Genomic DNA, 20,384 nt, shown 5'->3' with positions numbered 1-20,384 from the left:
GAGATCTACGGATCCAAGCTATCACTGCCCTACAGGTCTCAACCTGACGTTGAAAGGTGGCTTGTCCCACACAATAAAAAGATTCTTTTGATCTTTAGCCCAGTGTCTGCTATCTCTCTGCACCTCCATGTCGAAGTTGTAAATCATATGGGCAAGGATGAGGCGAAGCTCCATGACAGCGAGACTAGAATATGACGTCGTTAGCCAGACGACTCTCAGAATTCACCTCCCACTTACTTACTTCCTTCCTATACAATCTCTTGCTCCAGTGAAGAATGGCTTCAGAGCCTCACGCTCATCATTGGCGTACTGAGGATCACCAAGGAATCGCTCGGGGTGGAACTCATCCGGGTTCGCAAACAGTTTCGGGTCCCTGTACATCGACCACACCCAAATTCCCACCACCGTCTAGATTTTCCGACATCGTCAGCATACAATCGACTTTTTGACCAGCATATTGGCTGGCTATTCATACCTTTGGGGGCACCGGAATGCCACAGATGATGTCGTTGTCTCCAGATATCCGTAGAGAGGGCACGCCCGTTTGAGGGTAGAGCCTCAGCGCCTCCTCAGTGCAGGCTACAAGATCACGGTGACTGACTGTTGACAGCATCTAGGGAAATCTCGGATTGCGATTTGAACACGGAACGGACTTCCTGTTTCAGCCTTTGCAGCTTATCGGGGTTCTCAAGTAAGAACGACGTGACCGCGGTCAGGACTCCCGCGGTTGTTTCGCTGCCCGCGCCAATGAAGACAGTGGCGTGAGAGATCATGTCGTTCGCCGTGAGATTCTACTTCATAGTCAGCTCAATGCCATCGGACCGATACATGAATCGGGGGGATATCTACTTACCCACTCATCCTTCTTCATTATAATAGGATTTATCAGATCGGGACGAGCTGTGCCCTGAGCCATCCGCCTCTCCATCATGGGCTTCACCCTGTTATTGTGCATCTCGAAGCCCCTTGTAGCTACTGTCTGGAAAAGCCAGTTGGTGACCTTCTTGGCCACAGGATACATGCTCGCAGCGGTGAGAAGCCACATGGCCTTGCCTGCATCGGTCATTCCCCTGATCCAAGGGTGGAAGTCGGCACCATTCAAGCACCCAAAGGACTCGCCCAAGGCCAAGTCACCAATTATGTCGAACACAGTGAAGCGATACCAATTCTCCAGGTTGAAAACTGCCGTGTGATCTCTAGCGCCAGACTTCTCGGCTTCTGGGTCAAGCTTGCCATGAGAAGATTCTTCAGCGATACAAGACTCTCTGAGTCTGTCGATGAGGTTTTCGATGTACTTCCTGATAAGCCCCTCTTGCGCCCTCAAGCTCTGGTCGCTAAACCCTGGAGCCACGGCTCTTCGGAGCATCTTGTGATGCTCTTTATCCACTGTGTTCTGCAGATGAGGCGCCATGAACTCAGGGATGAGATATGCCTCGCCCCACTTGGCCAGCTCTTTGGAGCCGCCGCCCATGACGTCCTTCCATGACGATGGATCCGCGAAGGCTAGCTCATTCGGTGCAACGCGGACAACAGGCCCATACTTGCGGTGAAGGGCGGCGGTGTCGCTGTGAAGCCGACCGCGCAGGATGGAGAGGGTGTAAGGGATACGGGAGGCGCGATGAGCTAGAGGCCCAGGGAAGGATGAGAGTGGGTGGAGTCTCAGGTTGTAGATGATGTTGATGGCATGGTACAGCACCACCGCGAGTGCTGCGAGGCCGATCGTCTGAGCCAGACTGAGCCCGAACGGCAACGAAATCACAGCCATTGTGTGATATGCACCGAACGGATGAAATTTGGTTCCCAAAGTTCCAGGTCAGTCGAGGGATCCTTAGTGAACGGTGCTATAGTGCATCATGTCTCAGCAAAGAGGGGCGAAGGATCCGCCGAACCTTATTGAGTGGGATCGTCCCTTTGGACAAGCCGGGGTCAAAAACTTTCTTCCGAAAGTGAGTGTTCGACCTTTAAAAACATGCCCGAATTTCAGTTGACTTTTAGCCGGTAGGTTGTTTTGATCTGATTTTCGAACTCAGAAGTACTACGGAATTATGGTAGAAATTGTTGATGACAGTTTCGACCAGGTGGGTGTGGAATGATATCGGACTGTTTCGTCTTTAACGGTAGCTGACCGCCTGCCCGGCACTAAGTATTGGTGATTGTTAATTATAATTCGAGAGCATAAACCACTCGAGACTGACACTTGAAGCTTTGTGCAGAAGGAGTTTATTGGGTACTCCACGAATATTGTAAGAGATCGACTAGCGTGCGCAGTACTCATGCTAGAAGTCAGGCTGAGCCAAGCATGAGTGATGCAAGGCTCTAGTCTTGCTATGCCATTTTAGGTCAAGACAAGGCTGCACCACTAAGGCGGTTACACCAAGGACAGTGACACCCATAATGGAAAGAGTTCTTCGAATTCGAAGCTATCTGTTGGCTATATCTGATCTTGAAAAGGACAGTCTCTGCAGGCGATGCACCAGACCTGGGCGTAAGCTTGAGCAAACAAACCAATGGAAGAAACACCGCTCCAACATACTACGGTACCAGCAGAAGCTGCGGATCTAATTGGGTGAATAAGATTCCACGGAAGCTTTATTGGTGCTTGTTCTTTCTCAATCTCCTCATCTCCTCAATCTCTTAGCTCGGGAGCGTCATTCAGGTTCACGGGCTCAGAAAACCCAAGCAGCCGTTTGACTGAAACCCACAACGGTGCGAAGAGAACTAGCTTGGCAGCGATGGCAAATAGGATCCGTGTGCCAATTTTACTAGAGTCGAAAGGCTAACCTCAAGTCAGAGAAGCTCTGGTCTCGCAGGAATGTTGCGACACTTACGATGGTTTCCTTTCCACCACTCTTCTGAACCCATTCGAATGTGCGTGGAATCATCTCACCCTCGAATGTTTCACATGCGTCCTCGACATGTTTGTCACTCAGCTCACCGGATCTTGCCCTCTCAGCAAGTTGGACAAGTAACGGAAGCGCCATTGCGGCATCTCGCATGGACTGGTTACCGCCTTGCCCTCTTTGCGTCCACGTGGTGAGCAAGGTACTTGCATCAGTCAATAGGAGTGCATGCTCACCTATACGGAAACATGGCATGCATCGCGTCCCCTAAAAGCCAAACTCGGGGAGTGCCCTTTGTTGGATCATGCTCGGATTTGACCTTCCGTCTCCAGTCCTTTGTCGGACGCGAGCTCGTTCGAGCGGGGTACACCATAAAATCGGAGTGACGAACTACTTCGAGAGCTTGGTGACTGCGAGCGAGTCAACAACAACATCTTGGAACGGCTCATGTTACTTACAATTGAGGCGCCCATTCTGCAAAACCCTTCGAGACAAAGTTCCACTTCTCGGCCGGACTTCGATCCTTCAGGTCGGCTGGGGCCGTTTCTATGGGAAATGCACCGCCAACAGAACAGGAGGAGAATTCATCGAAGGAGGACTTGTCCCCCCCTTCCGGCACGTATGCTGGTCCAGTGATTAGTCAAAGATTTTGCTAGTACAAGGCATTATGCTAGCTTACCGGAGAAGTAGAATGTCTTATTATCTGCGAACGCCAATACAGGGCCAGAAGTGAACTCCCGGCCCAAAGTAAGCAGCGTCTCCGTGGGAAGCTCTTGTTTGATTAGTAACTGGACATGAGTCTTGATTTCGGTGAGATTGTTCAGTCCCAATTGCTGATTGACCTACACTATTGGTAAGCGCGGGACGTCTATACCTAGGCAGACGAAAAGCGGTTGTGATTACCTTGGAACTGCTCCCGTCCGCGCCGACCAAAAGATCGCATTCATCAGTCGACCCGTCATCAAAGACAACCCGTACCCGTTCCTGACCCCCCTTATCGAAAATCTCGTACCTCACGAATCTCTTCTCGTACCTGACCACGCCCGCCTGCGCCAAGGGCGCAGCCAGCGCGTCCCGCAGAATCCCCCGCTTGATAGGTGCGGACTTGGTGTAGTCGGGGAATGCCTTGAGATCCAAGAGCAGACTAAAATCTTTGTGCCTCAGCATCGCCGCTTGGCCTTTCCTTCCACCTGCCCTACCAAATTTTGCCACCACGGACGCTATCTCGGCCTCGGACATGCAGGCACGCAAACCAATGAGTGCAGACTCTCCTAGGTGGATCTGATAGCCTCCACTGCTAAAGTTCTCCTCGCTACGCTCGTAGACTGTGACGGGAATAGAGGCGTGGATAAGACCATTGGCCAAGAGGCTCCCGGAAAGGCCAGCCCCAATAATGATCACTTTGAATGAGTGGGTATCCTGGGATTGGGCCATATTGGAAGACGCTGATTTCCGGACGATATGACTTGAATCTTTGCCTGCTATGTAGAACCTTTCCTGGCTGTCCAGATGGCTTACCTATTGATATATTCGTGGTGGGGGTCCGGATTGTTCCAAGGAACAGTTGATCGGATTCTCCGGGGAACAGGGAACAAGCAGAAGCACATTCGACGCATGTTAGAGACAATCCCTTGGCTAACATGACGAAACTAGCGCGCAGGCCCAATTGATGATTATGATCGAATTGCTGCCATGTGTAGGTAGCATATATCGGGTATGATTTACCCTTCAACTGCGATCACCCAGACCTCACGGCTCCACATACCGGCGGGCAGTCGACACTTACCCCGCCAACATCCCGTGCAATAGACAAGGATAAATTGGAATCCCTCGAACTCTGGGATTTGTAGTCTGAGCAACACCGACAACTTACTTACCATTGGAGACGGGCCCGGGGTCGTCACAAAGTCCGGGGAAGCGATCAGTCCCCGCACAGCTCGGAAATCCCGGTCCTGTTTCACGGTGCTTAGGTGTACAATTTTCCCAGCCTTGTTGATTATGCTCAAAAGCTTCTTTGCCTTGACCGATTCAATCAAAGTGGTCGACAGCTCTTACAAATGATAAGCGCAGTCAAGAGAGAAAACTTCACCATTCCAGGTCTATCATGCGGGTTTGGGCTCAAACATGAGCGGCTACTTACTCGTCCCACAACACCATAGACCAACTCTCACCATCCGGCAAGGCAACAAACGACGTCCAGACAGCGAGCGCCGTCTCGTCACTTATGATGCCTGTAGTCGGATCCCTACTAAACACTGTGATTCTACCTGGGATCGAGTGTTGGTTTCCCACCGCAACCAGAGTTCCGTCTGCGCTGATAGAGAAACTGCGAGGCCATTCACCCCCCGAGGCAGACAGTTGGATGAGCCTGAGGTCGCCAGAGTCAAGGTCGATCTCATAAGTGACCAGCGTGTCGCTCGGTTCTCCCTGGTACATACTTTTCGTGTCATTCCTCGAGGACAATACTAAGTGATTGTCTTCTGTAAGCGCAATCTCCGCAGGAATGGCTAGCCCAACACCGTCGCCGAAGCCTGTTTGAAAGATACTGTCCTTGTAGATGGATTTAAACTCCAAATCACCGGCAGATTCGTTGTAAATGACCTCGAAACCCAGCAGGGAGCTCGTCAGCTCCCCAAGTACGTACAAGAAAGTTTTGCCTGCGTTGCCTTTCGCAAATACACCATGTCGAGCCCCGTTTGTCGCATTGGCGGGATCCACGCGCTGGAAACCCAGCTCATCGAGCCGCCCATCCCAGACACCGATTTTGTACTTCCGAATGACATCAGCGCCACGGTCGAAGGCAACAACGAAGCGACCAGTGGGATCGATAGCGACGCCGTGGATATAAGACTGGTCCTGGAGCGGAGGGTACTGTCCTGGCTGCAGCTTATGCTCGTAATGAAAGCGCTGCAGCTCGATAAGATTGCTTGAATTGCTAGTATCGATCACAGAAAGGCCTGCACCACCGTAGTGAGCCAGAGCCATACGATGTAGCGCGTACGTGTGCCCTGCTGCCGGCTGAGGCAAAGTGGTAATGTTGCTAGTCACGGCGAGTGTCTCTGGATCAAGTGCCGCTAGGGATCCAGCAGTTGGTAGCGTCTACTGTAAGAGTAAGACCAATGACTATGGCTTGGTGACGTACTGTCGAGCGGGTAGTCAAAACTCACATAGGCTTCGTTAAGGCACAGCAACATGCTTCTGGATTTGTCCAATTCCATCCAGGCTGGGTTATCGCCACAGTCGTAGGTCTCGGCGAGCGGATGAAATGAGTAGATGCCTTGATGTTCCACGAGAGATAGATGCGTGACTGTCCCTCCATAATTTGTCGCATACAATTTCCGTGTTGTATTTGAAACGACAGTCTTAAAGCTCAGAAGAGAGAACAGCCACCCCGTCCAATTCATTCTCTCTGCTTGGTACTTTTCAATGATGCTAGATGACTTCCGTGGAGATGGAGTATTTGGTATCCTAGCAATTGTTCGGTGATGATAATTGAGCGTAGAGTAAGGCCCGAAAGCTTCTTTATAAAATACCGTAGCGGGTGCGGAGCTTGGATCTACGTCCGTTGCTGAACACAACATAAACTATAATTCTCGGCGTAAGCTGACTGTGACTCTCATACTCTGGTGTCGGATGAAAGATGAGTAATTGCCCAATATCGCTTGCACACGTACCGTAATACGGGAACGGACACGGACGATCGGTGATATAATTCCAATCTCATTTCGTGGCTGGCTAATAAAGTTCTCTTTTCTGCATGGAAAAGCACTAACTGATAAAGATTATGGCGATTCTACTGAGTAAATCTTGTGCAAAGTCTCCTACGAAATAAGTAGGTAGTAAGCGATGATCGAGCTTTTGGCATCCGTAGAATTTCTCAAGGAATCAATACCTTCTCTTATGAGTAGGTAGTCTTTTATTGTTTGATTATCCCAAGTTCTAATATAGGGTTTCCCAAATAAATGTACCCGATTCCTCGATCAGGTCGTGTATCTGAACAATGGTGACTTTGACCCCATACCGATAAGTACATCCTCGCTATACATGGCCCGTATCTCAGCTTCAGACATCTTAGCTCTCTTCTTGTTGCTCAAAACATAAGACGCCTCCAATGCAAGAGCAACCAGTACGCCAGACAGACCGAAAGCAATCGCGAGGCCGAAACCGGTCGGATAGGCTGGAGCTTCGCTCTCGAGATACATAAAGCTTCCGATAATACCTCCCGCGTTACCGATGCAGATAGCAAAAGCAACGCCTATAGCCCTTTGACCAGCCGGAGCAAGGTTGTTCGCGTTCCATGAGCTACCTGATGGCTGAACAGGATAGATACCTATGCAGGCTAGCACGGCGCTGAACATGGATGCGCCAACATGACCAGCAAGGTCGCCTTTGAATGAGATGATGATGCTGTAGGCAACTGCAATGAGCATGAGAGGGATGGCGACGAATGGCATACGCCAGTAGTAGTAGTCCGAGAGACGGGCGAAGAAAAGAGCTGACAGGGCTCCAGCAATATATGGTGGAGCTGTCATCAACTGGGCGTTGGTGTTTGTGAAGCCCATAGCCTTGGTGATAGAAGGAAGAGTAAACTTGTTGCCTGGCACTGGTGTTAGCTACCATTCCATCGTGGGCAGACTTTATAAATCTGCTTACCATATGAGCAAGCAGAGATTGCGAGAAGGATGTAAGCCTGTCCATAAATCCTCGGGTTGGTAACGACAGCCTTGAAGTCGCCCCAGTGGAATCGGCTTTCCTTCTCTTCATTCATACGACCACCTTGCTTGATGAAAGTCTGGAGCTCCAGGTATCGAATCTCCTCAGGGTTGAGCCACTTTCCAGACAACCGGGGGGGAGTCAACAAGTAGGAAGAAGGTCATTACTCCTAATGCGATGGTAAGCAGGCCTTCTAAGATGAATATCCATTGCCAGCCGCTGTAGCCTCCAACTCCGTCCATTTCTGCGATACCAGCTGCGAGGAGACCGGAGAAAGCCCCCGAGAGTGAGCTCGCGCAGTAGAAAATGGAAATCCTTGTAGCGAGTTCCTTGGGCATATCTGAGGCGAACTTAGCAGGTGACCAAGGAGCTGGGCAAACATGTGAAGACTTACACCAGAAGGTGCACAGGTAGACAGCTCCTGGGTAGAATCCGGCTTCAAGTGATCCCAAGATGAGGCGGAGAACCAAGAGACCAGGAAAGTTTTTCACGAAGCCGTGGCAAGTCATGACGATTCCCCATGATGTAACAAGTATTCCAAGGTATATTGATGGTCGGCTGAACTTCTTGAGTAGGATATTGCTGGGCACTTCGAGTAGGACGTAGGGGACGAAAAATATGGAGTTGCAAATATTATACTGGACTCCAGACAGACCAAGGTCCTTATCTAGACCCTCGATCTTAGCGTTTCCTATATTTGCTCGGTCAAGTTGAGAGATCAGGTATAAGCAGGCAAGCATGGGGACGAGGCGCCAGTCCTATTGAAATTTGAATGTCAGTCATCGAGATTCAATCATGTTGAGACAAAGAGACGAAAAGCACCAAGAATACTCACCACCTTGCTGACTAGCTTTGATCTTTTCTCAGGCGGGTAACTCTCGTAGAATTCCGCATCTTCATCAGTCAGTCCAAGAACGTGAATGTTGGCGATGACCCTCGAGGCGCTCTGCTTTTCGGGACGATCGCCTTCTTCGATGCTCCGGTTGTCCACCATCGAGATATCTGGTTTGTCTGCCATCTTGAATTTGGTAAAAAGTTTGAAAGGCTTCAAGAATTTGGATCAGAATCAGGGTGTCTTGAAGTTTATTGGTAGCCTCGCTGGGCAAGTAGCTACGTGTTGAGCCTCTGATCTGCAACGGCCAATAACACGAGCAGATGTTGATGCTTGCAACTTGCGTGTCTGGATCTGGGGCAACAAGACTATGGCCGGCTGATCAAATTTAATTGATTGTAACCGAGTAGCCTCTTTAGACTTATATCAAAGGCTATACAAACTCTCAATCGTACATTACCAATCTCCTGGGTCCCCAAAGCAACGACAACGGTGGCATTCTGGGCGTTGGGACCCAGTTGTTCGGGCTCGTTTCCCTTGGCAAGGGCCAAGCTTCTTCCCCAGACTGTTGTGGTGCGATGGGGTTCAGACATCGCGGGGCCCCGCATGAAAAGATGGATCTAATTTCCGGATTTATGCACGCGGAAAAGTCTCTGATTCGACGGCGCGTCTCGGCCCACGCGGCTTGGACTTTTACGAAACGATCCTACACCAAAACGGCTTAGGTTCGTCTTCCCCCACAGACTGTTCGCCAAGACAACATGCACAGATGACCCGAGGAAAACCCATTGAAAGGCGTCGTCTGCCAGTCTCGAAGATTTCCGCTCTTCGTCGGAAAAGGGCTTCGAATAGTTCTCACGCCCTTCGGTACTCTGTTGCGTGAGCTCCTTAGCGGGGCGATGCCGGAATCGCCGTGGTGAGCTTAAGGTGTTGGCGTTGAGTCCTGACGCGGATATTCAGCTGCCCACCGGACCTGCTTCTCTCGTCCGAAGATGTTGGGCGTACACCGCCGCAGCAGCCAGGACGACGATGCAGGAGGAGCTTCTGTCGACGCATCATCAGACCCACAGAGCACACACATGGTTGCGTCGCCTTCACTGACCGTGTCCAGTACGCCCCTGCACGTTCTGGCTCATGCGTCTACACAGGAGCGGAAACGCAGCGTTTCCGCCTCTGCGGAGCGGCCAGTCAAGCGGAAGATCGTAAAGGTGACACGAGCTTGTGATGTCTGCAAGGTATTGTACAATCCGGCTATCGCAATGTCGCCCCCTTGGTCCGGTTAGACTGAGCTGACCGTCGAGCAACTAAGGCCCGGAAAGCAAGATGCTCTGGCACATTGCCCTGTGATAGCTGTGTCAAACGGGGACGCTCTCCAGATTGCCATTATGATGCAAAGTATAGCCGAGGAAGACCTGTGAGCCCGCCGAGAGCGCCCGATCGGCGAGAATCTCACTCTTCTGGTGACCGTGATGCCGTGCAAGGCGATGGTTATGGTCGCCAAGACCTGGAGGGTAGCAATACTGGCATGAACACACGCTTCATCGCAGTCAATGCTCCAATGGAATCCGTCCCTCAGTCTGAACAACGTGGAGGAAATGAGACCTCCGCGCCTTCGCGTGCGTCGCCCGAGCTGGAAGTCTCGGAGATTCAGGGGCAATATCATGATACAACCTCTGGCCTCGCTTTTCTCCATCGAGCTTGCAGGCGTTTGTCGAAAGAGGCGAGTGCGCAGGCAGGCAGATACAATGTTACTGTGCCTAGTCAACCGGAGAACGAGGATAGCCCAACTCTGACCGTAGGCGACAAGCCTCTGGGCCGCGGCAGACAAGGACACGTCGACTTTCCACCCCTCGAATTGGCAAAGCAGCTTGTACGACTGTACTCGGATGTTTGCATGGCGACTTATCGCTTTCTTCATCTACAAACCGTGGAAGGTTGGCTGTATATCATGTCAACCAACGTCAGGGATGGCTTTCCGCTTCATCGTGGAGTAGGGCGAGCAAAAGCTGCAATTGTCCTGACCGTGCTGGCCATTGCAAAGTCTCACGAGGACAAGGCTAGTGGCCGGTTCCAAGTTGACGAGGAAGCCTCAATGGAGCATACCGACGCCTTGTTTTCTGATGCCTCTTCGCTCGTGCAACAAGAAACAGCAAGCCCCACACTCGAGTCTGCACAAGCGCGACTTGTTCAAGTCCTATATTTACTTACAACCTCTCGCTTTAATCAGGCTTGGTATGTCTTTGGGACAGCAATCCAGCTCATATCGGCACTTGGGCTCCATCGAAGACCGGGACGGAAACCCCGAGAAGTCCCAACAGGGAATTACATCGAAATGCAGCTGCGCAAAAGAACCTTTTGGAGTGCCTACATCCTGGACAAATATCTGGGAGTCATCTTTGGGAGGCCGAGGCACTACAATGACGAAGACATCGATCAGGAAGCCCCAGATAGTGTCAATGATGAGGACATGACTCCTACTGGTCCGGTTGCAACGCATCAACGTGGCAAGAAAGACTGCCACGTCGACGCCTTGATATATCATTCAAGAGTTGGAAATATTATAAGCGAGGCAGCCAGAACTGTCTACTCGATAAAACAGATATCACACAAAGATCGCATTGCGGCTGCTCACCGCCTCGGGAAAGACCTCCAGCGATGGCGAGAGAGTCTGCCTCCGTATCTTGGCTCGATCCACCCATCCAGCCTAATACCGACGTTCCGTCGTCAGTCCATTACACTTCGAATAGCTCATTGCCACGCTATCATGCACATCAATCGTCTGTTCCTCCTAGGCAAGATCAGCTCCGGGAGCGAGCCTCAAATACGCGAGGCCATAATCGCGGCCACGACAGTCCTCGAGACCGTCGACGAGATGGTCAATGAGCAGGGAACCATTTTTCACGCGTTTTGGTGGACACACTATGTTACCTTTTGTGCATTGGCCATAGTATACGCTTGGGAAGTACAGAGTCGGAAGACACAGCCAAGTGTCGCCCTCGATGCAGGAATATCCCATTCGGAGCTCATGACTCTAGCCGAGAAGTGCCACAAACATCTCGCACAGGCTACAGCCTCTAATTCGCCCAGCCGCAGATATAGTCTGATCCTGGAGAAACTGCGAAGAGAGGCGATACGAGGGATCATGCCTAGGTACGCCGCCGCGGCGAATGGTAATAGAGAGACAGGAGGGGAACCTGTGACTAGGGAGATCCCCGTGCAGTCACACACCACTCCTACACAGATGCAAGATGCGCCCTTCCCCAGTCCAGCAAGCCGTCCTCAAAGTGCGATGGAATTGAACTCCACGCCGCAGAACGGCTTTGGTGCCACGTTCGAAGAGATGAATTGGTCACTACAAGAGTGGCAAAGTGAGGACTGGTTGAACCTAGACTCAATGGTAAGTCAACAATCATGTGCATAGCCAATCTCATGTAGCCTGCTAATTCGAACTCTAGGCATTTGGTACTTTCTCTGAGAGTTATGATGCCCCATTCGTATGGAACGCCGACACAACTATGTAGCCTGGCTTGCACCGAAAATCCTTGTTAAACACGCCTTCTTGAACCGATTCTGTCTATAATCTATTCATAAAGTAAGAAAATATGCGCCTTTACTTCTGTGCTACACATTGAATTTCGTCAAGTTCTCTGGACCGGCATCTTTGGCGATTTTCTTGACCTCAGCGTCTCCGATCTCCTCAAAGATGTCGTATCCCCACCTCGATTGGACATTGAAGCGCTTGTGCCTCTCCAGGGCAGTCACTTTCTGGAAAATGTCTTCTGGTAGCTGCACCACCTTGAGATTCGACTCGATCCGGCTTGGCGTCACGCTCTTGCTCAACACGACAGTGCCCCTCTGAACACCCCATGAGAGGACGAGTTGGGCAGCATCGAGGCCTTGTTGCCTGGCCAGCTCCTTCACAGAGGCATCATCCACAACCTTAGGCTCTCCCGTCTGGTTGTTCCCTAGAGGCGAATATGCTTCAATCAAGATGTTCTTTGACCGGCAAAACTCCACAAGCTCAGGTTGTTGGAGGTATGGATGAGCCTCGATCTGGTTGACTGCGGGAACGACTTTCGTCTTGGAGATGAGGTCCTTGAGCTTGTTGACCGTAAAATTGCAGACGCCGATTGCGCGCACTTTCCCAGTGTCTAGCAGCTTCTCCAGCGCGGTATACGTGGCGGCTGGGTCGATATCTGCGAGCTTGAACACGCCTTGTTCGTCGATTGGGAACCATTTGTCGCTAGACTCGAATGCACTGCATGAAAACAATTGTCAGATTCAAATTTCTCTCGCTATGGGCATCACGGACTATGCAACTTACACTGGCCAGTGTATGAGGAAGAGGTCCAAGTAGTCTGTTCCAAGATCTTTGAGCGTCTTGTCCAGGGCGCCCTCGACATCTTTCGGGTCATGCTTTGTGTTCCAAAGCTTGCCTGTGATGAAGATGTCGGAACGAGGGACGCCGCCCTGCCTAATTCCTTCGCCTACGGCTGCCTCGTTGCGGTAGATAGCTGCTGCATCTATGTGGCGGTAGCCAGTCTTGAGGGCCGTCTTGACGGCCTGAACAACCTCATCATTGGGGGCCTGCCATGTGCCAAATCCCACAGCAGGAATCCTGGCACCGGTATTGAGAGTGAAGTGTGTAGGAAGCGACATTGTGAATGTGTTGATCCGATTTTGGTGCAGTTGGTGTTTGGCGGCTGGTCAAATTAGGAGAGATTGATGCCTCGGATTGGCTCGGAAAAGTGTCAGACTTGGAGGATCTTGAACACTACCCCGGCCCTCTTTAACCAAGTCCACTTCTCGTAGAAATGCATCCTATTCCCTCAACAATCTTGCTTCGCTGACAATTTTCCTGATCATTTTCCGAAAGATAACCAGTTTTTAGTTCGGAAATGCCAGGTTACCTAACCCTTTTCCGGGCCTTAGGATGGGAGAAGCAACGCAAGTAGCGGGACCCAGCCGGATACTTGTTTCATTGGCCACACTTCATACCAGCAACATCCACTGCGTAGACGGTGATCCACTACGGAAACGTCATCGGCACTGCAATGGCTCCCGCGTGATGTTGCCCGTAATAACAATATCCGAGTAGCGCAAATCACTCCTAGGATCTTTGTGTGGCGGACTCATATAGCTCCGCTCACTTGGGTGGCCGAAAGTCGTGAACATTAAGTACTCAACACTCAGAAACATTGTCAACTGATGTGGACTATTCCTTGGCAGAGTTCGCATAAAACTTCAAGACAAATCTAGCAGTAGATCATAAATCCTGCCATCGGACCTTCAAGCATACCAAGGGTGCTACCACTCACCGTCACCCAAGTTGCTCATCCACCATGCCTCCGGCAGCAGCTGTGTCATCAATGTGGAGGACAGATGGGCCGGTGTCCAAAGGCACCGAGAAGGACACCGTCGGTGTCCAGCATATCGAGCAGACCGAAGATGACTCAACACTGAAGACCGTGGATGAATGTCTCAGACGACGGGCGAGGACAGATCCAGATCTACCCGTTGTATCATACCCATCCTCAGGCATCGAGTACGTGGACTACACGTTCCAGCAACTCGATGTCTTCGCCTACCGGGTAGGTAAGCAGCTTCAGGCTGCAATCCCATCGAGGACAAGCTCGGCCGAGAAACGGACCGTCGTCGCGATGCTTGGCCCTTCAAATCTGGAGTACCTGGTGACGATGATGGGGCTTCTCAAGCTTGGCCACACAGTTTTGTTCCTGTCTACCAGGATATCGGTTCCCGCAATCGAGTCACTAATCAAATCCACCGGTGCGGCATACTTGATTGCGGACCCTCGGTATCTGGAGGCGTCTTTGGCAACCAAGGAGCTTGTTCCCGAGCTCCAAGTACTCGAAATGCCTACAAGGAGTAACTTCGAGTTCCCAATCGATGCCGTGGGCGACACGCAACTCGATGCCGCCCTCGACCCGAGCATCGAGATCAACCAAATCGTATACATCATCCATTCAAGCGGTATGAAAAAAAAAAAAAAAACCAAAAGATGCTATCATTATACAGTCAGAGTTCACAACTAATAGACTTTAGGATCCACTGGCTTACCGAAGGCCATTTATCAGAAGCAACATGCGGCGCTCTCAAATTTCTCGGGCAACATGAACATGAAGGCGTTTATCACGCTTCCTTTATATCACAACCACGGAATTTGCAATCTGTACCGGGCGATCTGGTCTAAGAAGGCTATTCACCTGTATAATGCCGATCTACCCTTGACGTGCAACTATCTTATCAAGATCTTGAAGGCACATGACTTTGAGATCTTTTACGGCGTCCCATACGCACTCAAATTGCTCGCCGAGGCCGATGATGGCCTGGCTCTTCTGGCTCAGTTGAAGATTGTCATGTACGGTGGCTCAGCGTGTCCCGATGATCTAGGAGACATTTTGGTAGAGCACGGCGTCAATCTTGTCAGCCATTACGGAGCGTAAGTGCAGCTATCTGTCGGCATCTCGTTAGTGAATACGTGGGATGAAATGCGCTGACTGAAATCAAACAGAACCGAAGTGGGCCAGCTTATGACATCGTTTCGACAGCCTGGAGACAAGGCCTGGAACTACGTGAGGGAGCATGACAAGCTGAAGCCCTACCTTCGCTGGATTCCCCAAGGCCCCAACTTGTTCGAGTGCTGCGTCCTCCCAGGCTGGCCGGCCAAGACATCGACCAACATGGAAGATGGCTCTTACCGCACAAAGGACCTTTTCGAGCCCCACCCCAGCATTCCTGGGGCATGGAAGTACATAGCTCGCCAAGATGATACGATCGTCCTGGTCAATGGCGAAAAATTCAACCCTGTGGTCACGGAAGGCAAGATTCGGTCCAGCAAGCTGATCACTGAGGCGGTTCTCTTTGGAGCCCAGCAACCATATCTTGGTGTCCTCATTGTTCCGTCGCCAGCGGCAGCTGCTGGCAAATCACCCGCTGAAATTCTCGATATTGTGTGGCCAGTGGTTGAGGCAGCTCAGGAATCAAATGACGCATTCGCAAAGCTTTCCAAGGAGATGCTTGTCATCCTCCCCTATGATGTCGACTACCCGCGGACAGACAAGGGCAGTCTCATTCGCCAGGCTTTCTACAAGGCCTTTGCCAAAGAAATTGAACTTGCCTACGAAATATCGTCGTCGACGAATGAGAATGCTCGGGAATACTCCGAGTCTGAGCTTCGTGAGTTCCTGAGAGGGCTGGTCACAAAGGCACTTTCGCATGGAACCAACTTTGCGGACGATACCGACTTTTTCTCTCTTGGATTAGACTCATTGCAGTCCATTCAAATCAGGGCAGAAATACTGAGGTCGGTGAAGACAGCCAGCAAGCTGACCCAGAATGTGGTCTTCGACCACCCGTCAATTGACAGGCTGACTGCGTATTTATCGGGTGCATCAACGCAGACGAGCATAGAGGACGAGATTGCTTCTCTCGTTGAGAAGTACTCATCATTCTCCAAGCCTCAAGCCAAGCAAGGGAGGTTCGTTGCCATCACAGGTTCAACCGGCTCTCTCGGCGCGCATATTGTCGCCCAACTGGTGCAGGATCCGTCGATAGAACGTATTTACTGTTTCGTCCGCGCCCAGGACGACGCTGGCGCAGCCAAGCGTACGGCAGAATCTTTGATATCGCGCAAGTTGTACCACAACCTGCCTCTACAACTACGCAAAAAGGTTATCTCTTTACCTGTCGACCTCTCCAAGACCGATCTAGGACTGCCAGAGCCGACATATCGTGAGATTACATCAAGTCTGAGAACTGTCATCCACGCTGCCTGGTCCGTCAACTTCAACATCCGCCTCTCGTCTTTTGAGAAGGACAACATCGCCGGTGTGCGCCACCTGATCGATCTCTGCCAGTCGGGAGGTGCCTCCTTCAACTTCTGCTCATCAGTGAGTACAGTCTCAAGACATCCGGACGAACAAGGCCCGGTTCCTGAGTCCCTGCCCGATGCTAGGTGGGCACAAGGCATGGGATACGCACAGTCCAAGTCCGCCGCGGAGGCAATCTGCGCCCGCGCCGCATCGCAGGCGGGGATCCCCGTACGAGTATTGAGGATCGGCCAGATTGTAGCTGACACCACACATGGCGTGTGGAACGCCACGGAAGCTGTCCCGCTAATGCTCCAAAGCGCGCTGACCATCGGTGCGCTACCCCGTCTCTCGGAAACGCCGTCTTGGTTGCCCGTCGACACCGTCGCCAAAGGTGTCGCCGAGATCTCGCTTTCGGATGCAGACACATCGGCTAAGGCTGCGGTATTCGCAAACGTGGTGAACCATCGCACGTTCAGCTGGACGAATGACTTACTCCCTGCACTTCGCAGTGCGGGCTTAGACTTTGAGGAGGTCGAGCCAAAGGAGTGGGTCAAGAGGCTGAGAGAGTCCAATCCGGACCCTGTGGCGAACCCACCTATCAAGCTGGTCGACTTCTTCGCCAGCAAGTACGACCGCGATGAGTTCGCCCCCTCAAAGCAGTATGTAACCGACACAGCGCGCTCGCTGTCGCAGACCCTGGACAATGCGCCACTACTGAATAGCGACTTTGCCAAGAAGTTCGTGGATCAATTTTGCCGGACGTCCTGGAAGTCTTCGACTGCCAGCAAAGATGCCAAGGCAGGCTCGCCTGCCAAGCGCGTCGTCATTGTGACAGGACCATGTGGCAGTGGCAAGACAACCCTAGCTACAGCACTGGCGAACGAGACACTGAACACCCCGTTCATTGAGGGAGACTCGCTTCACAGCAAAGACGCCGTTGACCGTATGCACGCTGGCCAAGCCCTGTCCGACGAACACCGGAAACCATGGCTCGACCGTCTTGTTCGTCGCGCGGAGGAGGAGCTCTTTGACTTAGGTTACGAAACAGTGTTGGTCAGCTGTTCGGGGCTGAAACGGTCGTACAGGGATCAAATACGACAAATCGGCTCAGGGGGCAGGGCCAAGGTGGTGTTTTTGGATTTGCAGTGTGCCCCCGAGACTTTGATTGCAAGACTACAAGGAAGGAAAGGACATTACATGAAGGCTGAGATGGTTGAGAGCCAGCTGGCGGACCAGGAGAATGTTGCGGTCGATGAGGTAGACGTGTTTCCTATAGACGCCGAAGGTGGACTGGAGGGCATTTTGCAAGAGGCTACTTGGGCGTTGGAGCGTATTTCATAGAGTTCATCAACTTCTAATGCATGACCATTTATCGTATACATCTAGAAGATCTAACGAGAGTTTTCAAATTTCACTGGTATCATGCACATCGCTTTGGCCTTTGACTACCCAGGTTTCAAGTTTCGAGTTCGTGGCAGACATTCAGGAGGTTTACATTAGTAGGTAATAGTTCGGGATAGCATCACGATTTCGTCTTCGTTGATTTCTCTGGGAGTTGACTGCATGATCTCCACTCTATTCTCTTCCAATCTGAATGATCGTCTTATTCTGTCAGTTTCCTCTACGCAGGATTCAACGACGCCGTTTGTATCAGCATATGCAGACTCGTCAGGTCTAAATGAGGGAAATCCATTGTCTGCATCGTTGGTGGAATTCAGCTTCTTATTGGTCTATTAGATGAGGAGCACTGCATCTTTTGTCACAACACTTATCAACCAGAGTCTTGAAAGAACAAGAGATAATTCCAATGAAGAGGTTTTTGGATAACAATGAATCCCTGGTGGCCCTGACACGCTGGAAACAGTTCTGTATTGTTGGGTGTTCCAGTTTCTGCCACGCACAAGGCCGTGTTGACACGTGATTGTCTCAGACGAGCGATAGCACACTACCGTATCATTTCTCTGAAATGGTAACGGAAGAGAATGAGTCTGATACCGAGATCGCCGAGTATGCACACGCAAATTATGAAAGTGTGAAGACTGACAACTTCCACGACTGAGAGATTAAAGAAAATTAGTTTGCATTTCGCGCTCCCAAAAAGAGTTCAATTTGACAAGACTAATAAACTTTTCATAAATACTACGAACTACCCATTGGGAAATAAATAGCAATTGAATTAACATGACTTCCACAGACGACCACAAGGAAAACGAGCAGTATCAGTTAAGCCGAATACGGTCTAACCATCATTCCATTATTAAACACTTCAGAAGTTTCCATTTCGAAAGAAATCTTAAAAACAAAAGACGAACTTATGGCGAGCGGAAATATCAACCAGCCAAGTGATGAGAGGAGGAACAAGCAGGAGCGAAAAGAAATTTATGGATCGCGATACAGCAAAGTTGATAGGCGCAGAGGCCGTAACAAGCATCACTGCCCGGGATTCAAGGGCAACTGATAGCCTGTCACGTTGCACAATGGGTTGTCTTTGTGCAAAAAACACGAAACTACGTGCAGCCGGCATCGTAAATGGCTTTTCTCGGAAACGCAGACGTGTTGGTTGTGCAAGATGGAAGCGTCAACACAGGAAAAGAGTAGTGAGCTTACCGCTGAGGGCCAGGAGAAGATGGCAAAGAAAATTCTAAAGAGGAGTGATATGAAAGAATGGACTACTTTAGAGATGGAGTTCTGCCATTTTCTGATAGCGCTGGACATATAGCTAGACTAGGCTTTCAACATAGCAAAGTGGCCGAAAAAGCTTCCTGAGAATATTGATGGCAAGTCAACACAGACATCACTTCAGTTGTAGTCTGGGCGGGTAGCGTTTATGCTCATGCGTAATGCAACTTTACGTCGAAACTCCTCGCAGCAGATCACTCCCTCAGAGAGTTCCATAACCCCCATTGGACAAGCCTGTGTCTTTTTGATCTCCATAGATCTTTCCAGCCGTCCCATAAGACTTAACTTGGCTCACGGCCAGCGCATCAACCTCGTCTCGCGGCGTTGCTCCCGCCGATGCCAAAACATTAGTCACAGCGTCAGCAGCCGTCCACTTTACCATGCTAGTGGAAGATGAAGCCCAGGGAGATGTGAGGACCACCGCATCCCCGACCTTGTTCTCTTGCGCACCATTGAGCACTCCATCCAGGCTGGCATCTCCGTAATTGCCAGTAGCGTAGACCGCCTGGTTGGCATTCATTTGGTAGTATCGATTGCCAGCACTGGTCGTGCTCGGACCAGCGATGAAGTAGTTGTTGATCACATCGTGGGAAAAGCTTCCACCTGTGTTTGCCGCGGTATATGCGGCCTGATAGTTGTAGACAACATTGTTGATGTATTGCGTATCGTCCTTGGAAAGTGGTTGGCGATTATGAGCGCTCACCCACAGGTTGCCGAAGAAAGTAGAAGGTCCAGTTTCGATGTGAGCTCCGAATTGTTGTCCGATGGGGAAAGCAATGATTGAATTCGACACTGTCAGGTTGACTACTCCGACAGCATCGATGGCTTTGTACACAAGAAGTCAGTGAATGCTCCGCGGAGAGACATGTGCTCTCATTTTCGAATAGATCAATGCTGGTCTTCAATTCGACTTACTGTCCCACTGGCCGTACGCAAATGAACAATGATCCATGATAATGTTCGACGCCTTGCCGAAATTTACAGCGCTCTTGCCTGTATCTGAGTCCAGGCTGCCTTGTCGGAACCGCATATTGGTGATGATGATGTTGTTCTTTCCGCTGCCTGACACTTCGCCAGCCATAATCCCGATTCCAGGACTAGGAGCCGTCGATCCATCAATGGTGAGTTGACTCGAGAGGGAGACGGCAGAACTGAGCGTGATGTACCCGCTGACATCAAAGACAACTATCCGGTTAGACGCACTCACGCAGTCACGGAAAGAGCCAGAGCCGGAATCATTGAGGTTGGTGACATGGCAAGTTGTTCCACCTGATCCACCGGTCGAGACTGCACCGAAGCCAACAGCTCCAGGAAAGGCCAAGGAAGACGCGGGAGACGCGAATCCCAAAAGGACTGGAACGAACAGTAGCATGTTGAATGTTCCGCGTGAAAACCGGGGTATTGAGGCTGAAGATAAGCTCATCCGATCTCTTGGAAGCCACGGGACAAGAGCTTGGCGGTCTCAACGCCTTATGTACCCCAGAGCAG

General features: G+C 51.0%; 6 protein-coding genes across 6 annotated transcripts; 2 read left to right on the top strand and 4 right to left on the bottom strand.

The window, feature by feature from the left end:
- Window positions 1-21: 21 nt before the first annotated feature.
- On the bottom strand, window positions 22-1,765 carry J7T55_001244 (uncharacterized protein; the record flags this gene model as incomplete). The annotated part of the gene is made up of 5 exons (XM_053136097.1): window positions 22-184; window positions 242-408; window positions 476-568; window positions 654-791; window positions 854-1,765. 5 exons carry the CDS (start codon window positions 1,763-1,765, stop codon window positions 22-24), a joined length of 1,473 nt encoding a protein of 490 aa, XP_052986298.1.
- An 861-nt stretch (window positions 1,766-2,626) lies between these two features.
- Window positions 2,627-8,978, bottom strand: J7T55_001243 (uncharacterized protein; the record flags this gene model as incomplete). Its single annotated transcript, XM_053136096.1, has 15 exons — window positions 2,627-2,776; window positions 2,829-3,018; window positions 3,077-3,250; window positions 3,299-3,464; window positions 3,520-3,673; window positions 3,744-4,358; window positions 4,718-4,890; window positions 5,012-5,939; window positions 6,008-6,147; window positions 6,862-7,437; window positions 7,494-7,671; window positions 7,787-7,893; window positions 7,948-8,311; window positions 8,389-8,598; window positions 8,841-8,978. 15 exons carry the CDS (start codon window positions 8,976-8,978, stop codon window positions 2,627-2,629), a joined length of 4,263 nt encoding a protein of 1,420 aa, XP_052986297.1.
- Window positions 8,979-9,377: 399 nt separating this feature from the next.
- On the top strand, window positions 9,378-11,906 carry J7T55_001242 (fungal specific transcription factor domain-containing protein; the record flags this gene model as incomplete). The annotated part of the gene is made up of 3 exons (XM_053136095.1): window positions 9,378-9,620; window positions 9,782-11,782; window positions 11,841-11,906. 3 exons carry the CDS (start codon window positions 9,378-9,380, stop codon window positions 11,904-11,906), a joined length of 2,310 nt encoding a protein of 769 aa, XP_052986296.1.
- A 100-nt stretch (window positions 11,907-12,006) lies between these two features.
- On the bottom strand, window positions 12,007-13,044 carry J7T55_001241 (uncharacterized protein; the record flags this gene model as incomplete). Its single annotated transcript, XM_053136093.1, has 2 exons — window positions 12,007-12,643; window positions 12,710-13,044. 2 exons carry the CDS (start codon window positions 13,042-13,044, stop codon window positions 12,007-12,009), a joined length of 972 nt encoding a protein of 323 aa, XP_052986295.1.
- A 683-nt stretch (window positions 13,045-13,727) lies between these two features.
- J7T55_001240 (uncharacterized protein) lies at window positions 13,728-17,558 on the top strand (the record flags this gene model as incomplete). The annotated part of the gene is made up of 3 exons (XM_053136092.1): window positions 13,728-14,376; window positions 14,449-14,845; window positions 14,918-17,558. 3 exons carry the CDS (start codon window positions 13,728-13,730, stop codon window positions 17,556-17,558), a joined length of 3,687 nt encoding a protein of 1,228 aa, XP_052986294.1.
- A 1,540-nt stretch (window positions 17,559-19,098) lies between these two features.
- On the bottom strand, window positions 19,099-20,268 carry J7T55_001239 (uncharacterized protein; the record flags this gene model as incomplete). The annotated part of the gene is made up of 2 exons (XM_053136091.1): window positions 19,099-19,721; window positions 19,812-20,268. 2 exons carry the CDS (start codon window positions 20,266-20,268, stop codon window positions 19,099-19,101), a joined length of 1,080 nt encoding a protein of 359 aa, XP_052986293.1.
- Window positions 20,269-20,384: the final 116 nt, after the last annotated feature.

This window comes from Diaporthe amygdali, assembly GCF_026229845.1.
Source record: "Diaporthe amygdali strain CAA958 chromosome Unknown NODE_64_length_129016_cov_63_110044, whole genome shotgun sequence".
Classification (NCBI taxonomy): domain Eukaryota; kingdom Fungi; phylum Ascomycota; class Sordariomycetes; order Diaporthales; family Diaporthaceae; genus Diaporthe; species Diaporthe amygdali.
This window is presented reverse-complemented; position numbering and strand designations above follow the sequence as displayed.